At 31.9% G+C, this 11,126-nt stretch overlaps 1 protein-coding gene and 1 non-coding gene across 2 annotated transcripts; one reads left to right on the forward strand and one right to left on the reverse strand.

The window, feature by feature from the left end:
- Positions 1 to 6,564: 6,564 nt before the first annotated feature.
- LOC21386607 (putative glucose-6-phosphate 1-epimerase) lies at positions 6,565 to 10,406 on the forward strand. The gene is made up of 8 exons (XM_010111140.2): positions 6,565 to 7,797; positions 7,968 to 8,042; positions 8,491 to 8,547; positions 8,633 to 8,796; positions 8,998 to 9,132; positions 9,438 to 9,540; positions 9,654 to 9,753; positions 9,978 to 10,406. Exons 1-8 carry the CDS (start codon positions 7,687 to 7,689, stop codon positions 10,169 to 10,171), a joined length of 939 nt encoding a protein of 312 aa, XP_010109442.1. The 5' UTR covers positions 6,565 to 7,686; the 3' UTR covers positions 10,172 to 10,406.
- A 194-nt stretch (positions 10,407 to 10,600) lies between these two features.
- On the reverse strand, positions 10,601 to 10,672 carry TRNAM-CAU. Its single transcript has one exon. It is a non-coding gene; the product is annotated as a tRNA-Met (tRNA).
- Positions 10,673 to 11,126: the final 454 nt, after the last annotated feature.

The following is an 11,126-nucleotide window of genomic DNA, read 5'->3' on the forward strand; positions in this document are numbered from 1 at the left end:
ACTTATGCCAGAAAGATCGGGATGATTCCCTCGCCGAGTGCTTAATTTTATTCTTTTACTTTCGTGTAGCTTTTTTATGGGTTTGATTGAAATGGAGAAGAAAAAAAAAGAATTGAAGTTAATTTATAGATGATTTATGCCTCTTGAAGTGCATCAGATTTGTTTGTCGTTTAGAATTGCGTTACTACGAATTACGTTACTCCAATTGTCGTTTGGAGTTTATCAATTATTTAATATATTATTTCAAATACAATTACATGTTTTCAAATATGTAAACCAAACCATTTTCAATTTTTTCTTATGCTGAAAAAAAATCTCAAAATAAAATTACTAAACACATTTTTAAAAATGATTTATGTCTGAAATTAAAAACGTTTTTATTTTCATATAAAAAATAAAATCATTTTAAAACGAGTTCTAAACGCACCTTTTAATTCTCCCAATTTAAAGAATTCTTTTTTTCTTTGTTTGCTAAGAAAAGGCAAAGGCTATAATAAACGTGTTGGCGGATAAGAGATTACATCCCACACTCCACATGGTCATGCTTCATTACTTTTGTTTTCTTTTTAGGGTCTGTTTGGTTTCTAGATTCACTCTCTGATTCGAATCATAATTCGTGGTTCGCTACAGTATTTTCTCTCACAAAAAATACACGTAAATCGAAAATAATTCAAATCACATGATTTGAATCCATGAACCAAACGGACCCTTAGTTTTTGCTGGAGCAATACTACCATCATTGGTGTTGAGCACTGAGTACTAATAAAACACGGGTCCTGTACTATAAACTTTAGAAATGAGTTTTTTCTTTTTTTTTAATTAGTTGTGGTGCTTAAAATAGGTCGTGTCTCTAAATATATTTTTCTTTTTGAGGGGTTGGGGACAACGTATAGCCTAAATAATGTGTGAATAATAAAAATTATAAAATTAAATAAATCTAACCCGAATTTTATGGTAGAACACAATGACATGTCCATAATTTTGTTTTAATAGGCGTGTAAAAAAGAAAAAAAAAAGCCTAAAACCATGATAGAATAGAAATACGAACAAGTGAGGAACGAAACATTAAAAGAAAAAGAGATACGTCTGTAACGTGTGAGTTGGCTAGGTCTTTGGAAGCGCCTATGGCCATGTTGGGCTCTCGGAAGTTCAGAACAAATACTTTGTCTCAAACTAGGGGTGGTGTGCAAAACATTATCTCCAAACTAGTTGGTTTATGAGCTTTCTAATGATAGGCGGTTTGCAAAGTGGGAGTTATGTTGGGTGGATCGTTAGTGAGACAGATATTTGCGGCTATGGGTTTGATGCATTGCTTTCGATAAGATTTTTCATCGATTTTAGATGGTATATAAAAGAGCCATGTGAGTACTCAATTGATGGTTTACTTATTTGGGTATATATTTTTGGAACTCGGTACACGGCTATTTCTCTTAAACCTTTCATTCGAGTTGAATGATGTAAACCGATTATCTACTAGAGTCGTGATTTTCCTATGGTTGAAGGTTGTATTAGTCAACTTGGTTCTTGTATGCCTTAATTGAAAATATATTTCCCTTAAAAAAATCTAAAACCATGATATGAACTTGGAGTAAAATACAAATGACAAAATCAAAACTACTTTTTCACCAAAAGAAAGAACACCTACTTGTATAATTAATTATTGCACGGAGATGTGAAAGTTCGAGCCGCGCTGGCCAACCCTAAAAAGGAGAGAGTTGGCCTAACTCAGCTCGGCATAAAGCTTGACAGGCCTAGGGCCGGCTCGGAGTTTTATAAGGTATCTTTAAGAGAAAATAAAAAACAAAAAAAGAGGGCGTTTGAGTTGGGGTGGCTCGATTAAGTGTTGAGACTTAAAACCTCAGCCTAACCAGGCCCAGATCAACAATGACGAGGCTTAGAGCAACCCGTTTGGCTTGGACTCAAAGTTGCAACTCTAATTCCAGGACACTTTACATTTCACAAGAGTTATATATAATTACAATATTGTTGTTACTACTATTAAATAATAAAATAAAATAAAAAGAAGTAAGTTCACATACTTTAATTGCTAATTTTAAGTTGATGGAATTCTCAAAAAGAAAAAAGAAGTTACCGAATTCATAAAAATATTGGGAAGCGGATTAATATTAATAAAACTTTAAAATAGCTACTAGGGTTTGTTATTATTTTTCTTACTATAGAAATGGAGAATATTTAAGGACTTATCCTTAAAATTTTATGGGTCTAAATTTTTACATCTTATTCTTAATTAATACTTTTTTGACTATATATTCTCATTTTAATAAATAATAAAAATTAAGACCCGTACAATCTAAAAGAATATTTATCTCTTATTAATTCAGATAATAATAAAAATAGATATATATATATATATAGCATTCATCAATATTAGATATTTAGAAAAGGAAATAAATAATGCAAAAACTACTGTAGTTAGTAGTTACTAGATATGCAAAAGGAACACTAAAAAAAAAAAAAAAAAGCATTCAAATGCTGCGTTTCTAGTAAACTAGTGAAAAAGTCAGAAAGTTTTCAAAGTGAAAACAAATTAAAGGCCCGTTTTGTTGGACTGATGTTCTAGAAGTATGAAATGTAATAAGATATTTATTATTTATTTAATAAAAGAGTTTATTTATTATTTTTTGTGCATATATTTATGAATATTTTATGAATATTTTATGAATATCAATGAAAACTCCATAATTATTTATGTGACCTTAAACATTGTATATAAGTGTTATATGCGAGAGGATAATGTTTAAGGATAATAATTAAAATGAAGTTCGTAATAAACTTAATTAGAGTTCATAATTTTTAATTAAAATATTATTAATACATGTCATTCTCATTTAAAATGGAACAATGTTATCCGCATGCTAATATGGTGAGATATTGAATAAGTGTATTACGCATAATGAGATTATGTGGAATAGTGACACAAACACAATATGAATTTTTGATAATTTTCGTTAAATATAGAAATTCTAATTGCGTATACCGATGGTTATATATTGAATGATCTTAATCATGAATTCTTAACAGACTCCTATTTATGAATTTGTGTATTTTGATTTACTAAGTACGGATTCTGAGATCCTGAATCTTATTCCTTGTATTTTAAAGACATGATAATGTAGGTAGCCAGGAATGTTATTATACGAGATGGAATCCATTCCTTCTTGAGAAATAAGTAGGTAAATAATTCTCTTAAGGGTTGATTCGGTACTTGGACCAATAGGAGCTCCGATTCATGAATTTGTTTTATGAATCATTGTTCATTAGAGAATCAATGGCACTCAAGGATAAATATGTAATTAGAGAGGTTAACGGATTTCACCTAGCTCAAATTATGAATTATTTATGGATGATTGATTTATATGCAATGACTATATCAAATGGGCACTTCATAGTTTAGAAGTAATTTATATCTATAGTTACGAGAGTGCAATTCTAAGTTTATAGTAAAATAACTATTAGAATTAATTAATTAATTAAAGTATTTAATTAATTATTAATATTATTGGAGCTCGAAATTATAGGTTCATGAGTCATCGCGTCGTCCTTATAATTCTACAAGATACTAAAGGCAAAATGATAATTTTAAAATTATGGAATTTTAAAATAAAATTCTCAAGGATATTTGATTGAGAATTAATTATAAATTAAATAATGTGATTATTTAAGTTTAAGTTTGATTTTTGAAACACACATGTGAAGGTGTTCACATAGTGTGAACGCACATCATAGTGTGAATCCTTTTGGGATTCAAATTCCATGCTCATCATAGTTATCCAATTAACTTATTTGATAAGTTGTTCAATTTGAAATTCAAATTGATTTAAGTTTTACTTAAATTTGAATTTGAGTCAAAATTGGACTGTTGGATAAAAGTAGAATCTTACTCTAATCCCCTACAGATATGTGCCTACCATAGGGATGGGATATCCCTGTGGTGGCCGGCCCTATTAGATAAGGGAGAGAGAATTTTGTTTTAAAATCAAATTTGAAGTAGGAGATAATTAACAAGCTTTATCTTGAAGATAAACATAGATTGTTACTCTATAAATAAGAGATTGTAGAAAATTGTGAGACACAATTTTTTACTTTACTAAGTGTTAGTGGCCGAATTTATTATAGAGTGTGAGGGAAAAATTTTCTTAAAAAAACAAAATCCACGTCGTGCATGTGTTGGTGTTCGTGAAAATCTTGAGTGTTCTTGCTAATCCTATTTTGTTTTAGGTGTGCCCACAAACACGATTTTGTGGATTCAAAGAATTGACGAGGAAGATTCAGGTTTTCTAAACTAGCATTGGAGCAAAGAACGTTCGAGATAAAAGAACACAAGTTATCATCATGATCGATTGCTAGGTATATTTCTTAATCCGGTCCTTAGTAAATAAATTAATGTGATCAATTTATTTATGTATAAATTAATATAATTTATAGAGTATCTCAAAAGTTTTATGAAATTTTTTGTTATACACGATTCGCTACTCACACGCTTCCGCATCCGAAATCGTTTCGGAAACCAACACGTTTGAGATAGCTTGTGCTTGTGTTTTTGAGTAGTAGAAGAAGACAAACATAAGTTGAGGCTTTTTAATTAGTGTTTGGATAGTTCTTAAAAAAACGCTTTTATATCTAAGAAGAGCTTTTTAACCTGTTTAAGTAAAAATGTCAAAATCACTTATTGTTATAAAAAGTAATGTAATAAAAAGATATGAATCATATATTTAATTTGGTGTTCACAAATAAAAGGTTAAAAATGTAAATATAAAAGCTTTTTATAAATATTTTTTCTTTAAGCATTAAAGAGATGACTTCTTTCAAAAGTGCTTAAAAAAGTCATAACACTTTAAAATTTTTTATCTAAATAGATTTAAAAACTGCTTTTGAACTAAATAAGCCAAAAATAGTTTTTTTTTAAACCAATCTAAACGGCCCAAAAAAAGCCATTAACTTAACTTTGATTATACGAGTAATACAATAAATCCCAAATGGGGGCACAAGGATATAAACGTTACTGCCATAAATAACATCAAAATATGAGAAAATACGGGGAAAGTGACAGATTTCAACGAAGGATCGTACCTCTCTATTATATTATATTATATTTATTTCTTTTTTTTGGTAAATGATCTTACCTGTCTACGAGGTCATAAGTAAATACGTCTCTTATGGGAAAAAAATGCTCTATCCGTATAATATAATTTTAAACCATCAGATTAAATTTAATTGTTCTTTAAAATAGTATATTAAATAAAATATGAAGTATAATTTAACTATAATTTAATGATTAAAAATGGTGTTTTATGATCAATAGAGTATTTATTTTTATATTCTATCAAATAATTTTTCTAAAAAAAATACTTTAGAATTAATATTTTTTAGTTTTAAATGGTTATAATATCTCATTAAACTTTTGTTAAATTTGTACGTTTTATTTTCACATAATTATAAGTCAATTTTAATGTGACAAGAAGTTGAAAAATATATAGAATACTAGTGCAAGTAATATATGATGATATGTTGTTCTAATATAAGAGATTTTCTCTAATAGAACTAATTTTAACGGTTGAATTTAATTAAAATCACATTAGATTAAAAAAATATGCATGATATATAATTTTTGATACAAATCTAACAATTAGAAGTAGAGAATTACCGATGACTCATTTTTTTTTAATCTTATTAAAGAAACTCCCCTAATATAATGAATGTAAGATCCATAATTTTAGAGAAACTAATAATAAATATCTTTTGGGTCCTTTTACGGTAACTCATACTGATAATGTATATTTTTTACAATTGAATTTGATCAAAATTATATTAAAATAGAAAAAACATGTAAAATAGATAGTTTCAAAAACCTAGGTGAATAAGTAACTCAATTTTTCAAGCTAAAAGACCCCATATATCTTTTGAGCAATGTTACATGTTTTAAATGGTAATATAATATTTGAATCCTTTTCCATAAGAAAAACGGTAATATGCTATTCTGTTTTAACTCTTCCTTTAACGGAACAAAAAAAAAAAAAAAAAAAAATCTATTTTAACTCTTGATGTCAAAATAACCTGGTTTGTTTCTTAACGTAAATATTTAATGACTTAATAGAATTATCATAAATTTGATTAAAAGATTTACACGTAGTGTAACACCTAAAATGTTGTTTTTAATATGGACTTTTTTTGTGTTTATTTTTTAAAAAAATATTGGTGTTTTTTATTTTTTAACTGTCAATCTATATTAGAATTTATCTATTCTATAGATTTTTTTAATTTAGTGTAATTTTAATTAAATTTAACTATTAAAAAAATAAAAAAAATATCGGCGTTCTAAATTCTCAAAAGGAAAGAATAATAGAAAAACTCCCTTTTTACTATTACATTATAAATTACGTGTATATTTATGACTCTGAATATTCGATGTTACATGAATATTGAACCAATCCTCAAAAAAGGTTAGCTGATAGGCTTGAGAAAATTGATTATCATAATTCAAAATAGCCCATATTGTACAGCCAACATGTACGTCTCGTGTCTCCACGTCCCAGATCTCTTCAACTGAAAAACAAAGACCGTTTTTCCCTCCTCATCGTCCTGGTCTTCTCTTGAATTTTTTCTTTCCTTTTTAATTTCATCTCTTCTCACACTTCCGCCATTTTGCCTCCTAAACACTTCATCTATTTTTTTTTTAACTATAATTATTAATTATTATATTTTCTTGGTGTTCTTTCGTTTGGTTCATTTGAGCACTATTTTTCAATTGTTTATTATAGAAGCTTCAGAGTTTGGGAATGCTTCTGGGAAAGTGGTCGCTTCAACAATAGATTTCCTCACCATACGTGTACCTTAACTTTTTCAAGTTCTTGAGTGGGCATTGGTTTGTTTTTTTGTTTTTTTTTTCCGGACATTGAATGTGTTGATTCAGTTCAGATTGGTCTTAAAAGAGAGGATTATTAATTGTCCCTGAAGTTTCTGGTTTTTAAGGTTGTCCTTTCTTTTAATTTTTATTTTTAACTTGATGGGTTTCCTTATAGCTTAGAATCTTCATATGGGTAGAGTAAATTTCACACACCCTTGAAAGAAATTGCCTTCAATTCCTTCTTTTTCAAACGGTTTTTATTGGGACGCTGTATTAGGGAACTGGGTTGCAATCTTTTTTCACATAAATGTTTGGTTTTGAATGAAAAAGAGGGGAAAAAAAAGGCAAAAGCTTTTGTACTAAATTCAGGAACAGGATTTCGCTCCTTATCTCCTCTTTTGAGATATTTTGCTTGTCTACACATGTAATGTGACAAATTTTCAGGGCACTTAATCATGAACTTTTAGGTAAGGTGTCAAAGAGTTTCCTTAGCAGGTGTCAAAACTTTCCCTTTTTTTTTTTTTTTTTGAAGTTTCTGTTTTTGGGATTTAGGGCTTTAACAATTTTTTATTCTCATAGATCTGAGGGACAGAGTTGTAGAGGAAATCAATGTGGTAGCTGGGTTTCTGGTATTTAATTCAGAGATCACAGGGTTTTTCACAAGATATGGATTTCGGGTCAAGTTTAGAATTTTATAGTCTCTCAATGTGACTTGTGCTCAATCCAATCCGTACAGCATTAAAGAGAAGTTTGAGTTTCATTTGGAGTTAGAGAGAGAGAGAGAGAGAGAGAGAGAGAGAGACTTTTTTTTTCTTTGAGAAATGGGTCATTCAGCAGCAGTTTGGGATTATAAGGCTGCAACTGAGATTACAAAAGACTGGAATGGGATCGACCAAGTTGTGCTTCGGAGCCCACAAGGAGCTTCAGCAAGGGTAAGACATGACAAATCTCTTCTTGCCCATTTTTGGTTTGGTATTGAAGCAATGAATTGAGTATCTTATTTTTGAACCAAGAAAAGGGAGAGCTTTATATGGCTTGTTTAGTTAGTGGATAATAATATTAATGTGTTTGGAATTCATGATTTCTTTTTCTGATGAGATAGGTAAGCTTGCACGGAGGACAGGTCACTTCATGGAGGAGCGAGCATGGGGAAGAACTCCTATTCACTAGTAGTAAGGTATTAATTTTAACACAGTTTTTGGTTTAATAATTGAGAAGATATTTTTGTACTTGAATTCCTAAAAGCAATTGTTGCCTTTTTCAATTTACAAGGTGTAATTTAGCAAACCATTTTTTGATCTTGTTGAGAAAAGAATAAATTTTGCCCAAGTCAAACTTGGCAGAGTGATAAATCTTGTTTTCTTGAGTTTCCGGTGAGAACACTGGATAATCTACTTTGCTTGTTCGTTGTAATCAATATGGTTCTCAGACTATATTGGTTGAGTGGATAAAAGCTTTGTACTTGTACAAAATCTAACTCATGAGATAAATGCTTGCTTATTAAGTTATTAGTTAGAAGTCCACAGCTGAAAATTGGTAGAGTGGATATCGAAACTACAACGACTCGCTTAATTTCATCAATAAGCGGGTGCTGATTCTTCAGCTTGTGATTTTGTCAATTGTAGGCCATATTCAAGCCCCCAAAAGCGATACGAGGAGGAATACCCATCTGTTTCCCACAGGTATCATTATTTTTCCTCACATCTAGTTATATATGCTTTTTGACACACCATACTGATAGACTTTATATGTGTTATGCTTGGGAAGTTCGGAAACGGTGGATCATTAGAACAACATGGATTTGCAAGAAACAAGATTTGGGCAATCGATGATGATCCTCCACCTCTGCGTCCAAATGATTCTCATGGGAAATCTTTCGTTGATCTTATACTCAGACCATCTGAGGAGGACCTAAAATGCTGGCCCCATAGGTATGAGCATACGAGCCAATTCATTTGTTATCTTATAAGTAGAATCAACAACTTATGGTTTCTGAATGTAGCCTTAAGATATTCTTTGTTTCCTAAATTTTTTTTTCCCCTGAGATCTTGTAGTAGATTGCATTGAATCCTTGGCTATATTATTTACGTACTGTTAGTCTGCTAAAAGGATATTTTTCTTTTCCTTGCTAGTTTTGAGTTTCGTCTCAGGGTTTCTCTCGCAACAGATGGAGATCTAAACCTAATATCACGCATTAGGAATGTATATTGCAAACCATTCAGTTTCTCCTTTGCTTATCACACGTACTTCTCGGTTTCTGACATAAGGTATGGGAAATTGTTTGCTGGTTGTTGCAGGGACCCTTTTTCCCCACCTCCTAAATGTGATGTTTCCTACTTTTAGGGACTAGTTACGACTATGATTTTATTTTAGGCTCTGCTGGCCCATTAGCATGCAGGTACGGCACACATTAGTACAATGTATGTTTGCCCGTACAAGAGGAGTGTGAACGTGCAGCATGTGATGGGCCATCATCCATAAAATATGGACCAAATAATCGGAGATCTTTTCCCAGCTAGTTGTGAATTTTACATTCTCATTGTAACTTGTATTCGTTTACACATAACCACAGTGAAGTAAGGATAGAGGGGTTGGAGACGCTCGACTACTTAGACAATCTTTTTCAAAGAGAACGCTTTACCGAACAAGGAAACGCTGTAACATTTGAATCTGAGGTAAATTCTCTGGTGCCCTATCTGCAACTTGACATGACAGAAGTTCCAACCGAGTTACTCATTTCTGATAGAAGGCTTTGGCATCATGATACTTTTTTACTTTCCCCGACCAGGTGGACCGTGTTTATCTCAGCGCTCCTAATGGGATTGCAATCCTTGATCATGAAAAGAAGAGGACATTCGTGATACGAAAGGACGGACTACCCGATGTTGGTAAGCTTCAAGCCTCTAAAAATATTTACAGAACAAAAACATAATCGACTGTCGAGCTTGTGTAGCTAATTCTTCTCCTTTGTGATAAAAAAATAAAAGCTACACAAGAAAATGAAACTCACAAGTGTTGGTAAATAACAAAAAAAGAACTGTTTATTTATCTCCTAGTGATCCTACATGGTGCTCGGTTCTGATCCGATATCTCATTTTACCAATGTGGACAGTGGTTTGGAATCCATGGGAGAAGAAATCAAAATCCATGGGAGATTTTGGTGATGAGGAGTACAAACAGATGGTCTGTGTCGATGGAGCTGCAATCGTGAGACCAATCACGTTGAAGCCGGGGGAGGAATGGACGGGGAGAGTGCAGCTCAAGGTCGTGCCTTCAAGTTTTTGCAGTGACCATCTCGGTCTATAAGAGTTGGATGAAGGGCCTCAGTTTCCTTGTTTCATAAAGAGCTTTGGGGTTATTATGTTTTTAGGTAGGAGAGTTGTGATAGTTTAAGCCAGAATAGTTTTAATACGTTCAGGGGGAGAAATCCCTTGTGATAGAACAAGTCAAGCCTGAAATTTTTGAAGAATGGCATCCTAGTTTTTCTTTCCCTTTCTTTCGTTAATGTCTTTGTGAATGTTGGAAGCTAGATAAATGTGTACCACAAAAAAATTGATCAGATCACGTGTCTAATTTCTGGTTTCAAAATAGTGTGCAACAGATTATATGATACCAGCCCATTCAATGAACTCAAAACACTAAAAGCATGAAAAAAGAAAAATCAGATTCTTTAAAATGGTTGGTTAAAACTTAAAACATCAAAATTAACCAGCCATAACGGAAGCCCAACTGATTTATCAGAGCCAGGTTTCGATCCTGGGACCTGTGGGTTATGGGCCCACCACGCTTCCGCTGCGCCACTCTGATTGTTGTTGAACTTGAGTTCCTAAAGCAATTTATAGTATTTTAATGATCCCATTCGATATATTTTTGACGCTTTTCTTTAAAGGAATTTTGATGTTTCCTATAGTTGCTATAACAAAATCTTGTCCACTTTTATTCGTTTAATTTTCCTCGAATCATGGAAGGTTTGATTTTTTTTTTTGGGTAAAAAGTTCGAGTTTGAAAACTCAGTAGTATATAGGGGTGTAAATCGGCCGGGTAGGGTAGGGTTGAGCCGAAAAATTGAGCCTACCCGACCAGTGCGGGTTGAGAAAATTTTAGGCCGCGACACTCTTTTAAGTCTACAAACCCGCAACCTTTCGGGTGACCTCAGGTAGGGTCGAGTTACTCGGGTTGGTGATCTCAAGGACCACATGATCACCTTTTAGTCAATTAATCTGTGCTTGTTACAGAAGAAATCATTATCAAACAGAACATG

Source organism: Morus notabilis, unplaced genomic scaffold (genome assembly GCF_000414095.1).
Source record: "Morus notabilis unplaced genomic scaffold, ASM41409v2 Scaffold1016, whole genome shotgun sequence".
NCBI lineage: Eukaryota > Viridiplantae > Streptophyta > Magnoliopsida > Rosales > Moraceae > Morus > Morus notabilis.

Bases quoted from the DNA above. Each gene is read 5' to 3' on its own strand.
- LOC21386607 (XM_010111140.2), top strand. From the start codon at position 7,687: ATGGGTCATTCAGCAGCAGTTTGGGATTATAAGGCTGCAACTGAGATT. The intron at 8,043-8,490 runs GTATTAATTTTA...TGTCAATTGTAG, and splicing joins TCCTATTCACTAGTAGTAAG to GCCATATTCAAGCCCCCAAA. The intron at 9,541-9,653 runs GTAAATTCTCTG...TTCCCCGACCAG, and splicing joins CTGTAACATTTGAATCTGAG to GTGGACCGTGTTTATCTCAG.